Source organism: Argopecten irradians, chromosome 16 (assembly GCF_041381155.1).
Source record: "Argopecten irradians isolate NY chromosome 16, Ai_NY, whole genome shotgun sequence".
Taxonomy (NCBI): domain Eukaryota; kingdom Metazoa; phylum Mollusca; class Bivalvia; order Pectinida; family Pectinidae; genus Argopecten; species Argopecten irradians.
In genome coordinates this window covers 18314762-18337849 of record NC_091149.1, presented here as the reverse complement: position 1 = coordinate 18337849, position 23088 = coordinate 18314762, and the positions used below count along the sequence as shown (strand labels likewise).

Sequence of the window (23088 nt, the reverse complement as noted above, 5' to 3'; positions counted from 1 at the left end):
CTTAGTGAGACTGTTGTTCCTCTAGCCTTGACAACAAGAGTATGACCACGATGATGCTATCTCTTAATGGGACAAGTCAGTGAACTTTTTAGTAATGTTCACATATTCACAGGATGGAAGCAAGGGTGGGAGAGGGGGGTGTTCAAACTAACGAACCATCTTTACCTATATAAAGCAAAAAAATGCATATGTCTGTTTAGGGTCACCCGACCGACCCTACTTTTTACCCCCGACCATATTTCCCCCCACTTTTCTACGAAAAAATTAAGAGTCGGGATTTCGATCTAAGGCTCCGGTTCCGGCCTTTATTTTAGAGTGAAAGACACTAAAAACAAATCCTCCCGACCTACCGACCATTTTTTGCCAATGTAACCCTAGCCTAAACAGACATATTTTTGGCCGAATGTGGACATTAAATTCCTATTAGTAAGTATTGCCAACTTACATATAGTTATATATCGTATTCGTCGCCACCAATAGCAGCAATGGGCTAATCCTATACGTACGGTGGCTTGGAAAGGACAGGGGAAATATAAAAGTTATTGTGTGTGAACGCATAATATACACTTTGTAAGCGAACGCAATAATACTTTGCGTGCGAACGCAATATTAATGCGTGCGAACGCAAAAGTTTTGGTGTGTAATGAATATTGCGTGTGGCTGGGAAAGGACATGCGAAATAAAAAAAAAAGTATTGCGTATGAACAAAATATATTTGCGCGTGAACGCAATTGTACTATTGTGTTCATGCGCAATAATCACTGGGATGTTATTAATAGATCATTATTAAACAAAAAAAATGTCTGTTTAGGGTTACATTGGCAAAAAATAGGTAGGTAGGTCGGGAGCACTTTTTTTTAACTTGCGTCTTTCACTCTAAAATATTGGTAGGAAACTGAGTCTATGATCGAAATCCCGACTTTTGTTTATTCTCGTAGAAAAGTTGGAAAAAATTAGGGTCGGCGGTAAAACATTCGGGTCGGTCAGGTAACCCTAAACAGATATAATATTTTTGTTTTGTTTTGTTTTGACCTTATAAACTAACAAAACATATTACACACGTTCTAAACTACATCATATAAGAACATCTTATTAGCAGTCCATAATTACAGTAATTTAACTATGGGCCTATATTAAAACCAATATATGCTTAGCAATTCAAGTTATCATACATGTTTGTCTGTGCATTTGAATAGTTTTCACATCAAACCTGGTGGTTTTCCGAAGAAAAATCACATGTCAATATTTTCGCCGATTTATGACACATTACATATTAACTGCAGAAATTTAAGTATTTAAATTTCTGATTACTGTATATGCATGATGTCTAGATTATCAAGGCCTTCGTTGTATGGTTCAAATTAGGAATAAATAATACTAAATTTGATCTGGAGTAAGCTTCCACGAACATGTATGGTTAGCTTATTTTTGTAAAAGTAGATCTTATATTATTTATCTACTTTTTGCAACGATCTCCCAAATTCAATTCTTTGGTACTATGATAACATAGCTTCAATAAATATTTTCCTTTTTAAATTCTAAAATATAAAGACAGTCCAGCGTTGGCCTTAGCTTACTTCATATTACGTCTTCACTATGCTAACAATACTCTATATCGTCTATGAGGTGAAGTAACGTAGAATCTCGTTTCAGACGAGATGTTTGCACTTCCGTTTGCGCATGCGTCACTTGTCCTAACAACCTGTCAACAAAATTTACCCCCTATTTTACAGGAGCTAAGAGCACACGACTTCGGTAAGTTATAAGATGCATCACGTTCGATTAGTTAATCATTTAGTTATTGTTTCATGGAACGATCAACATCTTTTATGTAATGGCGACGAACGAATACTAATGAATGGATTTTAAAGCGGATACTCCTTCGTCACCAATGTTGATTTTTTAGTCAAAAACGGAATGATCGAGCCACGATTATCATCACCAATAAACATATTTGTGGATGCCAGGGCAAGAAAATTGGTGTAAACTTGCCTAGTTTTAATGTTGATTACACTGTTTTGGGTAAAATTAGACTGAAATCTTAAATTCGGGCAAGTGGTTTTCAAAATAAGTTTCTTGCCCTGGGTGCACGGCTCAGACACAGTTTACATGTCAACGTTGATTTAATTTCACTTTAGGTACAGCGAAAGAGTTCTTACACGTTCAACACGGTCATGTAAATGTCATATGATATCTTAATCAAACAGTTAAAGTCCATGCATGTTTGTCGCTACTGTAAGTTGTAAGTAAATGTAACGTTACAGCAAAGTAAAAACAGTTACAACTGAAATATAGCTAGACTAAGTAATAAAACTGCATACATACATTATGATATATTTAATGCAAAACCTCGGAATAGCGAAGGTACATGGAAATACAGGATTATAACCTCAGAACTTTATATGTGTTTACATTTTTTCTACAAGATTAATTACATATATATTTCATTGACATGCACAGAATATCAAAATTCAGAAAGATTTTGAAATAATCCAGATGAAATTGTTTAATTTTCCTTCAATCTTATTTCCATCAAAGGCAGCATGTTATCAAAAATGGGAGGGAATCTGTTCCGTCATCTTTGACATATTAGGTTTCATGACATATCACTATACTCCAACAATGTAACTTGTAAGAGGTATATAAAGCACCATGAGACAGATTATGTTGTGTTAACACTAGACGTCGTTATTGAGAAACTTCTGATGGGCAATATCGGCATTGGACACAATGTAATTATCAAAAGTGTCTCGTTGTGCTAAAAAAGTGCTATACCTCTTACATTGTCGGTATTGCCCATCAGAGGTTTCTCAATACAGACGTCTAATATTATTGGAAAAGACGTCACTGATGATGGTGCAGTAGATGCTTGAGAACAAACAGAGTATATCTAGTTTTTAACCAGTACATTTATTGTGTCGTTCTTGTCTTTGTGAAGTTATCTTAAACTAGTCTACTTACAATAATTTCTTATGACACTTTTCGTTTATACAGAAAATTTTAAATCTTGTCACGGTGATAACGAGAATTAAAACATGGCTGCATGGAGGTGCGAGACTTTTCCCGACACGATTTCAAAGTCCAAGTGGTACTGAAATGGATTGGAATCTATATTCTCACACACATGTTATGGTTTAAATAGTAGAGCTTTGCTCTACGCAGTTTTCAGCTTCACAGAGAGCTGCACTCTTAAAGACTGTACTGCTGGGAGATATCTTGTGTACTTATGAAGATATTTATGACAATTTATTAATATCTACAGTCATATGTAATGTACAAACAGCTGATATATAGAGTATGTAGGATCTCTATAAAAACATGTTAAGATGCTATCCATCAGTGTCTTTTATGTTGGTTACAGGTCTGTGTGAAGATGTACAGCAGGGGGGTAACAGGCCTTAGCGCCTACAGTCGCGAGAGTAACCAAGAGAGACGTCCAAGGAAAAGCAACCGAGTACAAGTATGGGCAAGGATTCGACCAACATCACAATTTGCACATAACTGTTTGGAACTTAATCAGGATGGCAGGGTAAGAAAACAGATAATAAATTAAAAAAGAAAAAGTTTAAAAAAAAAATTTTTAATATCTAAATACTAATGCAAAAACTTAAAATATTGAAGAATAATTTTAATATGTATGCTTATTTACTGGTAAGAGTTTGCTTTCTAATAAGAGCGAAAGCGTGTCAAAAAATCAAAGCACTGTTCCAGTAACATGTATGTGAACATAAGTATACGTACATACTGAGATCGTCGACCGATGTCACATTTACATCAACAAATGGTACAAAATCATGGGATTCGCATATGTAAAAGGAACGGGTCGGTGTGACTTGTAAATAGTGTTAAAATACGGTCTCTGTCACTCAGCTGACGGAGCATGCTTCTTTGGCTCAGTCGGTAGAGCCGTAGATTTCCACGCCGGAGACCCGGGTTCGATTCCTGGTCGGGGCACTCGACAGGAATGTGTATTTTCCCTGTTCTTCTTCGCATACGCGGCACCCCAGGCCTGTGCCAATGCATGGACACAGAAAATCAATGTTCAAATCCAAATTTTAAGTTATGTTTAAAGTTAAAGTTTTATTATGCAAGATAAATTATCAGTATGTTATTGTTTTGCCCAATGACTGTCTAGTTTGTTGGACTGGCTCATGTACTTGATGTGTTACAAGTATAGATTTGTTTGATGAGTTAAAGGAATAAAGTACATCCTTTTGTATTTAAATTATGTTTTCTTCTTGAAATAGAAAAGAAATAAACAAGTAGAGCTTCGCTCTTCCCTTGGTGTGTATGATTCATATTACTTTTGAATATATTTAGCAAAGGAAGATATTTCAGGATCAAGCATTAATTCTTTTGTTCAAGGGTTATTTTAAAAGAGATAAGAAATTACTATAACATTTCAATTATGTTCATTAATATATCTAGATGTAATTTATTTTTTTACAGAGTATCAATGTGCACATGAAAAAGGATGGACGTAAAGGAGTGGTCAACAATCAGATTTTGGACTGGTCATTCCGCCTGGATGGTATATTTCACAATGCCAGCCAGGACCATGTTTTTGGAAATGTGGCTTCTGAACTTGTAACATCAGCCCTAGACGGTTATAATGGTAAGTATTCTCCATCTAGGATGGTCTTAACATGTCCCAACTGAGAAATGAACTTTGACTTTTCAGTTAGAAATCCACACTATTTTATGGCAGTCCATGTAGCATGCAGCACTAAAGTCAAATTTCTGCATATGATATTATTGCACTATTAAAATTGTTCATTGACATTGTTCTGACTATGAAGTAAATCAAAAAAGTTTTGTATTTATGTCATGCATGTTTCAATAACAATTTCATATACTTTTTCAATACCTGTGTAACTAAAGAGAATAAAAAATGAGATGTGAAAATCATACATAATTTGATAGTAAAATATTATGCATTTATGATTTTCACAGAAACAGTGATATGTCATATTCATTATGTAGATAATATCTATGATTTCACCAATCATCGTTACCTATAATAATGTTATGTACAATATGTATTATGCACATTAGTTTTTATGCATTGTGTAGATTATATTATAAGATGTGATTTTGACAGGTACGGTGATGTGTTATGGACAGACAGGAGCCGGTAAGACATTTACAATCACTGGAGCCACAGAGAACTATAAACAAAGAGGAATTGTACCACGGGCTCTCTCACAGCTCTTCAAGGAGATAGAGGAGAGACCAGAATACGCTATCACTGTCAGGTGGGTACTTTATCTGGACTAATAGGGGTATTGGTTTGGTTTTTATTAGTTTAATGTCCTATTACCACCAAGTGTCATTTAAGGACGTGCCAGGTTTGTTGATGGAGGAAATCCTGAGTACCCAGAGAAAAACAACTGATCAGTGGTCAGTACCTGGCAACTGCCCCACATATGGGACTCAGAGGTAGAGTGCTTGTGGTAATATGTTGGGACATCTTAACCACTCAGTCATTGCTTCATTCTATCATTAATAATGGTAAATGATTCACTTTTTGAAATAGCATAATTATTACAAAATATTGTTTGAATTTATATTAGACACATTTTGTTCTATTTTGCAGGGTATCCTATTTAGAAATTTACAATGAGAATATGTTTGACTTGCTATCGACCCTGCCCGAGTCTTGGAACCAGGCTAACCCAGAACAACAGATGGTCGTAGTGGAGAACCAAGATGGGGTGTTTGTGAAGGGTCTGTCACATCACATAGCTCAGAATGAAGAGGAGGCTCTCAACTTTCTGTTTGAGGTAAAAAAAAAAATTATTTCCCATTGTGAAGATATTTAACATGGAATATGAGAAAATTCATAAGATTTGTAGAATAAAACCCAAACGGATGTAATTGATTAAAGTGAAAATTCTTAATGTTATTATCAGCTTACAATTAATTTTAATTAATTCTCATTATTGTAATAAATTTTAATTTCTAATTTTGTGATTTTCATTTTTTTGTTTTGTTAACTTGTTACAATACTGAAGTAATTCTTTATCCTTTCAGTGCATAATTTGATATTGAAGACCTATTTTTGTTATAACCGTTACATATACATCAATGAAAATGAAGTTTTAGATGAGAATTTATTATTTTTTTATTACAGGGAGAAACCAACAGAGCAATAGCAGCTCACTCCCTAAACAAACAGTCGTCTCGGTCCCACTGTATTTTTACTGTCTACATTGAGGTACGTAAAACAACAGCTGTTACATAGTAATTATCTATTACATAGTAATTATCTATTACATAGTAATTATATTACATATACATAGTAATTATCTATTACATAGTAATTATCTATTATACTATAATAATTATCTATCATATTAATTAAATAGTAATTATTACTATTACATAGTAATTATCTATTACATAGTAATTATCTATTACATAGTAATTATCTGTTACATAGTAATTATCTATTACATAGTAATTATCTATTACATAGTAATTATCTATTACATAATAATTATCTATTACATAGTAATTATCTGTTACATATCTATTACATAGTAATTATCTATTACATAGTAATTATCTATTACATAATAATTATCTATTACATAGTAATTATCTATTACATAGTAATTATCTATTACATAGTAATTATCTATTACATAGTAATTATCTACTACATAGTAATTATCTATTACATAGTAATTATCTATTACATAATAATTATCTATTACATAGTAATTATCTATTACATAGTAATTATCTATTACATAGTAATTATCTATTACATATAATTATCTATTACATAATAATTATCTATACATACATATACATTATCTATCTATTAATACTTATTATAATTATCTATTACATAATAATTATCTATTACATAGTAATTATCTATTACATAGTAATTATCTATTACATAGTAATTATCTATTACATAGTAATTATCTATTACATAGTAATTATCTAGTAATTATCTGTTACATAGTAATTATCTATTACATAGTAATTATCTATTACATAGTAATTATCTATTACATAGTAATTATCTATTACATAGTAATTATCTATTACATAATAATTATCTATTACATAATAATTATCTATTACATATATAATTATCTATTACATATATATTATCTATTACATAGTAATTATCTATTACATAGTAATTATCTATTACATAGTAATTATCTATTACATAGTAATTTACATAGTAATTATCTATACATAGTATTATCATATAGTAATTATCTATTACATATAATTATCTATTACATATAATTATCTATTACATAGTAATTATCTATTACATAGTAATTATCTATTACATAATAATTATCTATTACATAGTAATTATCTATTACATAGTAATTATCTATTACATAGTAATATATTATCTATTACATAGTAATTATCTATTACATAGTAATTATCTATTACATATAATTATCTATTACATAGTAATTATCTATTACATAGTAATTATCTATTACATAGTAATTATCTGTTACATAGTAATTATCTGTTACATATCTATTACATAGTAATTATCTATTACATAGTAATTATCTATTACATAATAATTATCTATTACATAGTAATTATCTGTTACATAGTAATTATCTGTTACATATCTATTACATAGTAATTATCTATTACATAATAATCCATGAATCAATGGTATGTTCAGATTTATGTTTAACATTAGAATAAAATTAATGATTCCAGAATTCAACATGTTCCATGTAAACTAAAGCACCTTGCCTATACATTTAATTACTTGAAAAAAAATGCAATTTTTATAATAACTATTTGTAAATTAATTGAATTTCATGTACATACTACATACACCTTTGTACATGTATATACATGTACATTGAAGTTCTAACAAAGAAATTAATAGATTATATACTGTATTCACTGAATGAAAAATCATAATATTGATACATTATGATTTTTTTTATCAATTTACTAGCTAGATTGCAGAAATTTTAGTTTTAAATGACTATGTCTTATTAATTTGTTTTATTTTCCTCAATGTAGACACGGTCAAGAGTCCAGTCAAATGCTCGGTACACTGTATCTAAGTTGAACTTTGTGGATCTGGCAGGTTCAGAACGGCTTGGAAAAACCAAGGTAATTATCCAAAATTACTACCATCTGATCAAATTACAAAAACCAAGGTAGATATTCAAAATTATTACCATCAGATCAAATACAACTGAAATGGTGCTGATATCCTTTAGTTATAATAGTGAATTTGAGCATCAGGGGAGACAACTTATGTATACTTGTCTTTTTTTCTATGTACTGGTAAATCTTTGACAAAAAACTGTTCACAGCAAATGCTGAATTTTTACTATCAGATCAAATACATTTACAACTGAAATGGTGCAGATATCCTTTAGTAATTATAGTGAATTAGAGCAGCAGGGGAGACAACTCATGTATACCTGTCTTTTTCATGTAATGATAGGTCTTTGACAGACACTAATTTTTATGCACAGAAAATGTATAATTTCTACTATAAGATCAAATACAAGTGGAATGGTTAAATGATTTTTCTTCATTATTGTAGTGAATTTAGGTAGCAGGGGAGACAACCCATGCATACTTGTCATTTTTAACTTGTATAATGTACTGGTAGATCTTTGACAAAAACTATGCACTGAAATGTTGATGACTTACTGTCATATCAAATACAAGTGAAATCATAATTTTGAATTATTGTAGTCAATTTAAGCAGCAAGGGAGACAACCCTTGTATACTTGTCATTTTTTAGATGCTTGACAAAGATGTGACTTTTTTCAATTTTATTTTGAAGTCCTTTTAGAAATATGTATGTTTCCATATAACATATGAGTTATTCAATCAGCAAATTACTTTTAGCTGTAAGAATAAAAAAAAATCCAATTTGAGACCTAAGTCTATATCTTAATCGATCAATCAAGTGAATACAAATATTTTTTTAAGATTTTTTTTTTTTTTTTCCAAAATGAAACTCAAAAACGTACCTGCGCACTATAAAATACGGTAATACAAATTTCCATAGGAAAGCATTCATAGAAGTTAAAGGTAAAAAGTTTAAAAAAAAATCCTTAACTTCTTTTAAAATGCTTTCCTGTGGGAAATTTAGGATAAAGAATTTCCTGATTAAAATCAAGGAATGTTCATGAAACTGGCTCTGGAAAAGGGGGAGGGATGCTTATAGGGTTGGAGCAATAATGTTGAGTAAAACGGTATTATGTACAATTGTAAAATAAAATCATGCAGTATCAACATCAAACAATGTTGTTTTCTACTATTCCAGTCTGAAGGTAAGACTCAGCAGGAGGCCATGTACATCAACAAGTCCTTGACCTTCCTGGAGCAGGTTATTGTAGCCCTGGCTGACCGTCGTCGTGAACACATCCCGTTCCGTCAGTCCAAACTCACTCACTGCCTGAAGGATTCCATTGGAGGTAGCTGTAACACACTGCTTATAGCCAACGTGTGGGGCGAGTCACCTCAACTTGAGGAAACGGTAAGTCTATAATGTTGTCAACCTTGATACTCCAGGGGTTGCTATCACTGATGTTATATCCACCCGTGGACTATCTCATAGTATAATTGAAGGCACCACCAGTAACAGGTTATTTGATCCTTTGATGTATAACAGTACACTGTGGTTGACTGTGTGGCTTTGAAGTTGGGCGTCTCTCTGTAATCTTCAAAGGAAGTCTCTGCAGGCCTGTGATTGGTCAGTTAATTTCCTCTGAACTGCCTCCAGTTTTACTATGAGATAGTAAAGGAATGGATTTAAAGTCAGTGATAGTAATCACTGAAGTATGGAGGATGTAATATTGTGTACCTCAGCTCGAGGAAACGGTAGGTGTATCACCAACTTAGCCGAATGTTACATATATTTCTATGTGTGTCTATCTGAATCCTCTTACAGGGGCTTTGGTGGGAGGGGCGAGGGGGAGGGGTTATACTATAGGTTTATGTTATGTCCGTCTGTCTATATGTCCTTCTGTCTGTCTGTCCTTCCATCCTTCCACACATTATCTTATCTATATATTATATTTAGGCAATGGAACGAAATGTTTGGTGTGTAGGTTCATTGTGTAGTGTGTCGTATACAAGAATCAGGTTACTGTGACCTACATTTTATTTTTGACCTCATTATCAGAAAAAGCATGTTTGAGCTCTCGTTCCGTTATATTACAGAACTATATATATATAAGACACATCACCCTGATATATACAGAATACATTTGTCAATGACTAATCATGGAAAATATGTTAGATGCCATAAAATATTCTCCTGTACACTCTATCTATCTGTGTTTGTGACATTTCAATAATGAATGTGATTCAAATACTGTATCATTGATATTACTTGGCTATTGTCATACATAAGAAATGACCAATACTCACTATGAAATATGTTTTCAAAGTAATAGTAATTATAATCAAAGTTTAAAATTTATAATGAATAATAATTGTATGTATTAGATGCATTATACATGTGTTAGAATTATCTGACCCCAATCAGCTTATTATTGGTAAGTACATTTGTACCTGTAATTTACAGGTGTGCATGCACTAGAAAATTTACAGGTGTAATTCACATTGAAGATCCACAAGGAAAGACAACTAGGCCGCGGAAAATCAATAACGTTTTAATAATTGATGACATATTGATTCCAGGCCTTCATTAATAGTAGAAACATTTAGGTCACTCAGCCATCACCCGATACCTTGTCATTGATACATCCGAGGAAAAAAAACTGAATTGGTCATACATATACATGTATTATGTAGGTGAAAATACAGAAAATGTTCCCACTTTTCATACATATACATGTATTATGTAGGTGAAAATACAGAAAATATTCCCACTTTTCGTTATTATACTGTTTTATCAATATTTAGTAAATTTAAATCAATGGCTTCAATCTTTGGAATTTATGCAAATTAAATGTTTATTTGAATAATTTCTCTAACACTGCTCTCTTAGTTTCCTAAGGCTTCTAAATAATGACTTCACATTTTCAAAAAAAAACCTGGTAATTGGACATACTTTGAACTATGAATAATTATAGACTATATACATACATTTAAGCATGCCTGTGATTTAAGTTTTTCTACATTCAAAGTATATATTTTACTTTCTGTTTGCAGTAGTAAAAAGATGTGATATTATCTGTTACTTTTCAATAAGAAGAAAAAAAACCCAAATATATCAAATAAATAAATATTAAAACAAAAATAATTAAAAAAAAAGTCTGAGCTAATGAATCAATGATTTAGATCTCTAGCTAACTGTCTCTATGGATCCTTGTAACATACAGATTGACTCAACATCAGAAATCCTTGATATTTTAACGATTTGTTGGGCTGTACCATTTAATATTTCATAAGCCTTGTCTGACATTTTCATGAACATGCACACCTTTTCCTGATAATGAGACATTCCTTTCCTTTGATGTGGGCCGATTTATTGATCCAGATAGGTGGAACTTCATCTAGGTATTGTATCTGGTTGATAATCAACAATTGTTGACTGTTTTGTTTTCTGTAAATGAACAGCAGCGTCCGAGCCTGTTGTCATGGAGATGATACCTGATACAAATAATAACCTTCGAGCGATTCATCAAGCAAGACAAACACTAAGAGAAACACAAATATTTATAGAAAGTGTTGGATGTTTATCTCCAACATTCTGTGTTCTAATATGATTTTTCATGGGATTATTTGGATTTTCTCCTCATTTGGAACTTTTAGTCCATTTCAGAATTTGTAACACCAATCATTGGTAAGGTAGTTACTAAAAGCAATGGAGTAAAAAGGATATTTGAAAGAAAATAACCTGTTTTGTGTCAATTAAGGTTATTTATCGGAAGTCAAAGTTAAATGTTAATTCTAGCATAAATGAAATTTTGGTTTTATTAGTTTAACATTCTATTAAAAGCCAAGGTCATGTAAGGACATGCCAGGTTTGTTGGTGGAGGAAAGCCGGAGTACCAGGAGAAAAACCAACAACCAGCTATCAGTATCTGGCAACTGCCTCACTTGGGATTCGAACCCGCATCCCAACGGTGGAGGGCTTGTGGTAATACGTCAGGACATCTTAACCATGCGGCCACCGCGGCCCCATTATAAATGAAACCAACCATATATGCTTATCAATGTTACAGTGACCATGAAATCAACTTACAATGTGTTCTGAAGACCAGGATTTATCATTCTTATATTGTAATTAATAGATATTATCTAAATTTGTTAATTTTAATAATTGGAAATTAATTAGACAATGTTTATGTTTTCTAGGTTTCTACTTTACGATTTGCCACCAGGATGATGTGTGTTGCGAGTGAACCTTCCGTTAACGAGGTCTACGATCCAGCGGTAAATATTTTATTATCTTCCTTAATTAATCGTTGATTTGTCAAAATATCCTTGAGATAATAATTTTAAATACATGTAGTCATTTTTTGTGTATATAAAGTATGATAAACAACCATTATAATTTAACTTGCTAGTAATTTTTAAGTTAAATTTATTAGCTAAAATCTTTTGAGTGAGTTAAATAGCTCATTTGAACTTAAATCAAAGCTGATGTGGTAATGAAATATCTAGATAAGATAAAAATCAGTGGAGTAATTGATTTATCAGTTAAGGTAAGCAATCACAAATTTTAAATTTCTTTTACTCTGTAACAAAGCAAACTGTTTATGATTTTTCTAAGAATTATAACACAGCATGGAATGGCGTCTGCTGCATATCAAACTGAGATCATAGAATTTATTAACATTTAATATACTTATTTGTTATCTTTCGGTTTTTAACATTTTCTTATTTCTATTTTTAAGGTATTAGTGAAGAAGTTACAGAAGGAAATCCAGTATCTGAAGAATGAACTAGCAATGCACGATACCCTGGTATGTATACACTGAGAATAAAATGAAAATTAAAAAAAACATCACTTATTTGGGGTAACTGTCACGGCCTTACGTTAAATTACAGATATTAGTATTATTCTTAATTATAGTAAGTATGTAGTAAATATAGTAGACTGATTGAACTTCATTATCTTCAAATTTGGTATCTGATCTCAACATACTACCTGTCCTTGACCCCTGTAATTTTGAATCTAGGCTTTGAGTAAAAGAGGTTTAAGGGTTCTGCGGGCTCTGATACCTAAACTCATTCACCCCTGAAGACACATTTAGACTCTTATAAATCAAACACTAGACCAGTCCATTATGAAAATTTAGGGGTGAATGACTTATTTCTTTAACTTGAATACTAATAATCTTTATTACAGACAAACCGGACACAAATCACATATGAGCCTCTCTCTGAACAACAGAGGTACGAAATCCGACAACAGGTTCGGCGTTACTTGGAGGGATCTTTAGAAGATATTGATGTAAGTTTTGATTGGCAAATTTGTCATAATATATATTTTATATTTGTTTTGAACCAGGATTCTGAATACCACTGTATACTCATAGATTTTAAATTTACAAGCAACAGATTTGTTTAAGCCATTAATGATCGGACCTTTCCAGAGGTTAATTCAGTGTTCAGTCAAGTATCAGTACATTTCTTTTGTTGCAGAAAATGTAGTATTGTGTAATGTTTATTTGAACCGTGTACTTTTGACCTATTCTTATTAAAATCATTTGTATTTCCAGATAATCAACATCAGACAAATACAGGGTACTTTTGAAGGATTCAAAGACATTTATCTGTAAGTTTTTCTTTCTTTTAAAATTGTTAAAATGCTTATAAATAATACATTTTGTAAGGCTGAATTCAATCCTCATTACATTTGTTTGAGATTTAAAAAGTAGAAATCATTTCAGAATTTTGTTAATTGATTATTATGTAAATAAGATTAGTAAATTCTACCAATATATATATAATCTTCTACCTCTGGGTTGTGTTGGCCAACGAGTCAAGATCTCTTACCATATACTACTAGTCCTCTACCCCAAAGTTGTGTGTTTGAAAACTGTGGTAGTCGCTTGGTACTGGTCTACTTGGTGTACTGGGATCATTTTCCCTGCAATTTTAAGATGTAAACGCATGTGTACCTATTCCATGTTGTATCAATTGTTGTAACGTGCGTAATAGAAAACAGTAGAAAATACAATGTCATGTGCCGTATCCGGATGGTTTGATTGCACAGCTGGCGATCTGTTAATATGATAGGACATAGAAAGCAAAAATCTTCTCCTAATAACAAACTCTTCTATAACATGAACATATTAAAGATGCTCCACCGCCAACAAATGGTATTTTTTCACTATCAAAAACAGGAGCAGGCGATTTAGTATTTTTCTTCAGTTACAAAAGTTACTTACTTTACACCATTACCGTCATTGAAAAGTTTTAGTTTTTAATTTTACTCCAAGATAGAAATATGAAAAATAATTAATTGCATCCCGAAAAAAATCTGTGGCACTATACCCTATATGGAATGAAGTACTGATTGCACATGTACTTATGGCAAAAATGAAGTATTTTATATTATTTTTGTGTTAATTAGACATATATATACACGATTAAACACCAATTACTGTTCAAATAATGAATATAATTTATGCTCCGTCGGCGGTGGAGCATCTTTAAACTATTTATTATAATTAACAATTTGTGTGTTTCAGACAAATGGAGAGGGATGTAGAAGAACGGCTAAGACAGAAGTTTACCCTTATAGACAGGACTGACCCCGCCGCTATAGCTGCTGCCCAACAGGTAAGGCACTAGGGGCAGGAGGAGAGGAGGGGGGTGGGGTGGGGGGTGTAGGGAGGGAGGGAGAGGAGGGGGGTGGGGTGGAGGGTGTAGGGAGGGAGGGAGAGGAGGGGGGTGGGGTAGGATGGAGAATTATCGGGAAATGTGCGTGACCATGGTTTTGCTTACCCAGACACATGTACCACCCAATACTGGTAAGACCAACAATGATGAATAGGGAAAAATAGTAAGCCCTATAGTGTTGTTTGGCACTAATATTCTATATTTCTGTATTAAAGAGTTATCTGCCCTTGCGGGTAGATATTGATTGTGACGTCATGTGTTTGAGAGCATAATATACATCATAATTTTTAGTGAAAATAACGCGAGTTTTGTTTAAGAAACCAGCGACATTACAATTGATACATTACAACAATGGAGGTATCTCTGTAAAATGAAAGGAAAGATGGAATATCATTAACAATTTAAGAGAGGGACCAAAAGTAGAGAGACATTTGTTGTCGATTATCTTGTTTGTTGTTTATTATTGGGTCACCTTAAGAATGTATAATGGCAAATCTCGACAATATATTGTGTCTTTTAACAATAGGATTATTTCTTTGTCTGATACCTTCATGTACAGCCATACTTTTGAAGCTTTTCTATGATGATACAGTATTTGACTTAATAAGCGCCCAGGGCTCTGAAATATTAAAACAAATAAGGACCAATAGAACCAAATTTGGACTAGCCTTTCATAAGATTATATGGCACAAAGTAAGGCAAAGATCAATTTGCAAAGGATATCAATAAAGAAACCTACACAGCTTTCATATTTTTTATCTGCATTTAATGTGAGGTTAGTTAAATTAAGGTCTGAAAAGGGCGAGGGGTGCTTATAGGGACAGTGGTGCTTATTTGGTCGAATACGGTAATTAAAATAATGAGAATGATAAACATAGAATGAACAGTTTCTCTGTTTTCTGTTTGCAGGCTGGTGTAGCTATAACAGATGATGGGACATTGGTGGGAGAACCTGACGGCCAAGGATTCGGGGTCGGTATGGCCCCTAAAGTGGCTAAAGCTGATCCCTCATCTGTCGTTCAACTCAAGAAGAAAGAACGGGAAAAGGATAGAAAGAGCCGCACTGGACGAGACACCAAGAGGTAGGAATTTCTGTCTTCACATCACTATACTTCATATAAAAAAAACCTCGTGGATTTGTTACATAGATTTCTTTTTATAGTTTAAATGACCAATAAATTAATTAATATGTAGCTGTTACCATTTGAAATTGTTTGATGAAAAGTCCAGAGAGACAATCTGTGAAATTGCTAAGTTTAAACCTTTGTTAGTATCATAGATATAAAGATAATCTATAAAACAGACTTTAGAAATTCTTGGGTAACTTGCTTTTCATTATTCACCACATTTTTAAAATTCAATAATTTAAAGTTTTAAATAATTATTTATCAACCTGCATTATCAACTAAAAAATGATATAATGATGATAAATATCTTTACAGTCCGGTGGGAGGTAAAAGTATCAGCAGTCCATCCCAGAGTGCCAAGGGAGAGAGAGATATCAAGTCGCCCCACCCCTCGGAGCGTGAGAAGAGAGATGACAGGGATGGAGAAGCCCCCACCCCCACAAGTATCTCTGGTGTGTCCAGGGCGGATAAGATCCTAACTAGTACCCCACCCCCCAGGACGGAGGCCTTTGAGGAGTTCAAGGCTGACCGGGGCAGCGAGATCAATAGGGTACTAGTTGAAAATAAACGTAAGTTTCCTTAAGATCTTTAGGGTATACATAGTTTATCAATTTTCATATCATTAACATCATATTAACAAATATTTAACTGAAGTGGTGAAGTCTTAAAATCTTTTTTTTTATTGATTTTTTTTATTTGAGAAATAATCTGTAATAAAAATTGATTAGATCTTAATTTGTCAAGCTTATTATTTATCTACTAAAAATCTATGGAATTTTGTCCGATTGTGAAATTTAAACATGATTTTTGTTGTTGTTATTTTCTAGAAATTTTGAATTCCAAAAAGCAGTCATATGCAGAATTAGCACGACAGGTGAATTCAAATAAAGTTGAGATTGACAGGACGCGAGACCGATTGGAGAAGTATCGAATGGAAAGGGAAGATAATGGTAAGTTGTGTCCCCTTAAGGTTTTCTTTATCATAACTTGTGAATTGATTGTCTCCTTGAGTATTCTTTTTTTTTTTTCAAATATTTCTCTTAAGATCTGTCTGTTGTGGTTCGAGATTCGGAATAATCCTGTTTTTACTATCGGAGTTTTCTTTTAAAAGATATTTATGCAAATCGCTTTAGATCATCATATTCCTTTAACTTGGTTAGAAGTAATGTATAACCTCTAATTACTGTGACGAAGATGACCTAATTAATATTCCTCTTATCTATGATTCAGGACCACAATATAACGAGGAGGGAGATGTTATCATTAGTGAAGAGGAGTTTTTTGAGATCAAACGGCTAAAAGATTTCAAAATGCAATACAAGAGTGATTTCGAGGAATTGAAGAATTTGAAAGCAGAAGTGCAGTATTGTCAAAAACTGGTAGAACAGTGTAGACAACGGCTGGTTCAGGGTAAGCAGAGATTGTTTTATTTTTAGTATTTAATAATAAATTTTGTGGTGATCGAGGTCTTGGTATTCTCCTCATGATAATTGTTGAAGTTTTGGTTTGGGAATAAACTTGTTAAACTTATGTATCTAAAACGGTATTTGACTCAATAAGCACTTAAAAGGTGTTTCAAAAATTGACGTAATTATAAGGTGCGTTATGAGAAAAATTTAGACATTTCACAAAATTATTGCATAAAGTAATTACCATATTTGACGAAATTAGCACCCCTATTGCTATATGCGCCCTTCTCCTTTTTTAGGGTTCAATTTCACTTGTGAATTAAATGCAGACTGAAAATGTGAAAACTTTTTTGCTTTTCTTACCAATTTCTTTCGCAAATTGATTTATGGCTTACTTTGTAGAATAATTTTATGAAAGGCAAGTTCAAATTTATTTCTATTAAGCACCCCCAGATTTGCTTCAGTTTTTTTAAGCGCCCTGGGTACTTATTGGGTTGAATACGGTAAGCCACAAATTAATTTGTAAAAGAAATGAAGTAAATGACATTCATTTTTTAAATATGTTTAAGATAAGTGGCCTCAAACAGGTTTGTAGGTATAGGGATGCTTATTGGATCAGATCAAATAACAACAATGATAAAATATCATATGAACTTAGGGTATGTGAAAAACAGAAATCAAATAAAAACACGCCTTTAAACTTCAATTCAATAATAAATAACCGATACATTTTTCTTCACTACAGAGTTTGACAATTGGTACTCGGAGAGTTTCGTCGGTCCTTCTGAGGAGAACCAGACTAGCCAAGCTCATGGTCATGGAGTTCGACCTGGAGTACAGCTTCCCTTTAATCCTAGCTCCATCGTAAGTCTTTTACTATTGTATCTTGGTTATCAAGGAACTTCATGTATTAATCTAAGAAAAAAAAAAAATTATTCAATAAATCATGGTATTTTATAAAAACAAGGTATTTTCATGGTTCTCACACTGTTTTGCTGTATTAGAAGTATTTTAATTTTGAAAACATTTTTACACCACCCTTACTTTATTCAAGATTTTCACCATTTACTTTTTTTCATAATTTATATCTAAACTATCTAGAAAACTTTTATAGCTTATTTTGAGTAACATTTAAGGGGAGGCAACTCTAAGAAACTAAAATTAACCTTCCTCTCTTAAAAATTCAAAGCAGACCTTTTTTAAAATGACTTTGAGATTCATTATTCTTGCATTTGAGAAACCATACAATAGTACCTGCATGTTTTTTTTTTATTATTTGATCAATCCCATAATGATTCTTTTAAAAAAAATGCTAATACAGTATTTATACTGTGTCAATGTATTTGGCGCAATCAATTTTTTATAGAATATCGATTTTGAAAAAGTAAATCACAATTCATGCAATTTACTACAACTGTGATATTGAAATATCAATTTGATTTGAATTATCTCCCCTGGAACAGCCTGAAGATGAACATGAGAAGTTTGACCGCCTCCAGATGGAGCTGTTGATGAATAATCCAGACTCTGCTGCCTTTTATAATGCCCAGATGAGGACTCAACGCAGGGTTTGTAGTTTTTTACATCATTTTTTTTAAATAATATTTTTTTTTCAATTTATCTTTTGATTTATTTTAAATCTTTTGAAAACATAAAATAGGACATATTGTGAAGCTAGTTGGTTTGATGATTTAAACATTTTCCCTAATTTTGATTAAATGACAAAAATTTTAACATATTGAAAATTGACTGACTGAATGCATGTTCATGCATATATCATAACCACATTATTTCTTTGATAAGAATTTTTGGATAATGTTCATGTAAATGTCTCCCAAATTTGTGAAATAATTATATGTACTTGGATAGTTTCTTCAATCATTCCATTTTTTTTTTAAAATCTTTAAAAGAAAGTAAGTGGTAGAAATGTTAAATGGTTAAAATTAAACAATATTTAATGCAGATGTTATCATTAATAACTTAATGAAAAATAAAAAGAATATAAAAAAAATAAAAGTTAATTTAAAAAAAATATATAGTTATCAATACTTATAAATAGAGCATGATTATATCGAATATTTAATTGAATATTAATTAAATGTTGTTTTTATTTTATTTTTATTTTTAATTTAGAAAACATATGAAACTGCAATGTCACAGCCACAACCAAGCTTCAGGAAATCTCCAGGAACACCAACTATGTCAATACGAAACAAACCACCAAATATGTTACAAGTTTCCATGGGATAAAGATGGTACAACCCTTCTGATTGGTCAATTTAAAATCTCTTATCAAAATACAGTGATCATGATTTTGATTGGTTGATGAATGCTACGAGAATCCAAGAGAGCTGCTTTGATTGGATATACTGTGAATGATGTATTTGTAAGAAGTTGGAATGGGTATCAAGCTTGAACATGTTTTCTATTCGAAAATCTGGATATCTTCAGCATTAGGTGAATTCATATGTATCATTCATATCTTTCACATACATATGACCTACGTTATAGCTAGGAACTGATAATCTTTCCTCCCTTTTTGATGCAAAATTACATTAAAATTATTCATATGTGTTGAAAGAACCAAAATGTACCTTTTTCTAGTTTTAATATGATTGCTTTTTATTAGCATTTAAGTGGTTTCATTTTTTTTCTCATATAATGTATTTACCCTATCTTGCGATAATGTATCTACTTATTTGCAAGTGTTCACAAATACATGTGACTTTATCAAATTAATCAACATTGCTGAAGATTCTATTACATCGCGGCACACTGAATTCCATGATAAAAACATCATTATTTATTTGATATTTTTGTTAAACATCACAAATAATGTTAACTTTGAAGAGATCTGATATAGACAGTATTCACAAACAAGACTTTTATGTTTTCTTAAAGATTTTTTTTTATACTTGTTAATATTTAATCATTTGTATATAGTTTTATCTTGTAAATATGAACTTCATGTCTATAAATGTATATATCTATACGTAAGGTGTTAAGGATTTGTAGAAAAGAAAAATTGGAATTTTCATTTCATTTAACATCAACACGTCGTAGAATTTATTTCAGAACATCTTTGTATGTAACAGAGTTATCTGCCCTTTGCGTAGGTATTGATTATAACATCATTAGTTTGCCTGTAAAAATTACGTCATAATTTATTCTCCAAAATATGATGTTATGCCCACAAAAACCTGATGTATCAATCAATATGCAAACACTGGATTAGTTGTAATAAATTTTTGTGGGATATTGAAAAAATATTGGTTACGTTACTGTACCCTTTATTATGTAGCATTAAATATCTTGAATACGATTGTTAAAATTGTTTGTCAGTAGCATCAGTTCTTTTCTTTGCCTGCTGATACAATCATGAGAAATATTTATCGGTAGACACGGTAACGGTATTTAGTGTTAGCACCTTCCAATTTATTTATAGATCTGTGAAACTATCAAGTCATAATAACTGTTGACTTTAGGGTCTTACACTTTCGTTTTATATTTGAATTGGGGTTTTTTTCAAAAAAAAATTTCTTTCTTCTTTCATTTTATAAGTAAAATGCATTAACGAGAAATTTTATTTCTTTGTGCTTTCATTTTATATGTAAAATGCAATTAGAGAAATTTTACTTCTTTTTGCTTTCATTTTATATGTGAAATGCATTAATGAGAAAATTTTATTTTTTGTACACCTGTACATTCATTTTATATGTATTATACAGTGGGATGCTGTATATTTTAACATCATTGTTATAAAATGTTCCCAGAGATTGATTTTAATATAAAGTGATTTATTCAGTTACTCTTAAAAATCAGTCACTTGAAAACACTCGACATCACGAATATAGTAATGTTTCACCATTTACCGCGTAACTTTGTCTTTTATTCGAGCTTACACAACAAGGACAAAGTGAAGAATAAGTCTATTTTTCTATTAATCTTATATGTCAACAAAATGTTTATGCTATTATTGCATTTTGAAACATTAGCATTTTCTGTGATATATGTAATCTTTCTGCTGTTGGACATTGTCTGTGGATGTTCACATATATACATGAACTAAAAGGAATTTATTGTCAGTCCAATTCCACACTGTGAAGATAGCATTAAATGGAATAATATGACTAAAGAAATTATTTGTGTTTTGTTTTTCAATCTAGATATCAACAGAAAAATTGTTTTTTTTTGATAATCTATCAGACTTTTCACATCAATTTCTCCAAATTGATGTAGATCTACCTGTCAAACATATCAATATCGACAAATGAATCAAATCGAACATTTTATCATAAACTATTACAACAGAAGCGTATGTTTGTTTGGTTCATCTGAAACACATGCCATACAAAACTAGACTATCTCAGGTAGATCATTCAAATGTACCAGCTTTCCACAGTCCATGATCGTAATTTTGTTATGTTTGACACTCTTCTCTAATAACATCAAAATGTACCATATAGCAGATAAATATTTTTTTTAAATAAATAAAAATAAGAAAAAAAATAATTATTTTATATAGAAGGCGCTTTTGTCCGGAGGGGCTTTTGTCCTAGGGGCTTATGTCCCAAGGGGCTTTTTTTCGGGGGGGGGGGGGCTTTTTTTTTTCCAAGCGAACAACTGAGAAGGGAGTTAAAATGTAACATTTGGACTTAAATAAATAAATGATATCAAAAGTAAAAAAAAAATACAATAAAAGAAGTGAAACTGGACTACTGCCTTAAACATGCCTAATGAATAAATCTCCCAAATTAACAATACGATCCGGTTATTATACCACCAACCTTAATGTCACTGAATTCGTTATCCGTTGCCTAAGCAGCACCAGCGACAACGGGAGTGATCCTAGTACTAGTTGCTCTACACTACCTGCGCCTTGAATTCTATTACTGTTGAATATGAATAGACATCACCCTCTTGTGTTGCTATCACATCCGTATTGTCATCCCGAGGTAAGATTCCTCTCTAAAATGTATTGAATCAATATTATATCAGCAATTCTGTCAAATGTGCAAATGTCTCTTGCCTTGACGGGGGAAATCAACCTTAGCTGTTGAAAGGTCATTCTAGTTTTACCAATCTTGCAACGGTTTTTAATACGTTTGTGTTGAATATTGAGGATAGCACATTGCAGAGCTGTGGCCTGTAGGACTAGATACTGCTAAGTACGCCCCTTAAATAGCAGGTTTTGGACGGTTTTAGATCCAGAGCACACAAGAGACAATGCTATCTCTGTGTAGGTTATATTTCGTATACAGTCTGATTGTCGACTCTCAGGTATGGATGATGCTTAACGAGCTGGATTTTTTTTCATTGTGTATACAAGCTGTATTTTTCCGATTTCTATATGATGCATATTATCGATATATAATTCGAGCTGCCGGGTATCACTCCCTTTCACCAGAGTGAACAGGTCTCTGTAGGGTGTGATGGTCGTCGACAGGTTTGTTGGTACTTTGAACAATAACTAAATTCGTTTTGTAAAGGCAATACTTTAGAAACGCTTTTTTTTTTATAATTTTTAGTCCTTTCATCTCAGTAATATCATAACCTGAGATTTTCCGATCTGTAATAATTAACTTTCTGATTGGCAGATAAATATATATACTTTTTCTTCATTTAAGCATTGATGTCACTATTTCTTAACTTCATCTGGGTATGAGAGAAATTTTGTTTGCAAACTGTGTGAATCCGTGTAGCATACCCCGATGAAGAACATCAATGCTTAAAAAAAACATTCTTG

At 31.9% G+C, this 23088-nt stretch overlaps 1 protein-coding gene across 1 annotated transcript; it reads left to right on the top strand.

Moving 5' to 3' along the window:
• Positions 1-1678: 1678 nt before the first annotated feature.
• Positions 1679-21481, top strand: LOC138310220 (kinesin-like protein KIF9). Its single transcript, XM_069251337.1, has 20 exons — positions 1679-1755; positions 3362-3529; positions 4450-4615; positions 5102-5255; positions 5597-5783; positions 6134-6217; positions 8038-8130; positions 9306-9518; positions 12311-12388; positions 12853-12921; positions 13308-13412; positions 13681-13736; positions 14656-14746; positions 15716-15888; positions 16249-16502; positions 16761-16883; positions 17164-17343; positions 18088-18206; positions 18806-18910; positions 19476-21481. Exons 2-20 carry the CDS (start codon positions 3374-3376, stop codon positions 19590-19592), a joined length of 2523 nt encoding a protein of 840 aa, XP_069107438.1. The 5' UTR covers positions 1679-1755; positions 3362-3373; the 3' UTR covers positions 19593-21481.
• Positions 21482-23088: the final 1607 nt, after the last annotated feature.

What these genes read in the sequence shown, in the direction of transcription:
- LOC138310220 (XM_069251337.1), top strand. Translation starts at nt 3,374, where the DNA reads ATGTACAGCAGGGGGGTAACAGGCCTTAGCGCCTACAGTCGCGAGAGT. An exon ending in TAGCAATGCACGATACCCTG is followed by an intron (nt 12,922 to 13,307) that starts GTATGTATACAC and finishes TCTTTATTACAG; the next exon opens with ACAAACCGGACACAAATCAC. An exon ending in GGTACTAGTTGAAAATAAAC is followed by an intron (nt 16,503 to 16,760) that starts GTAAGTTTCCTT and finishes GTTATTTTCTAG; the next exon opens with AAATTTTGAATTCCAAAAAG.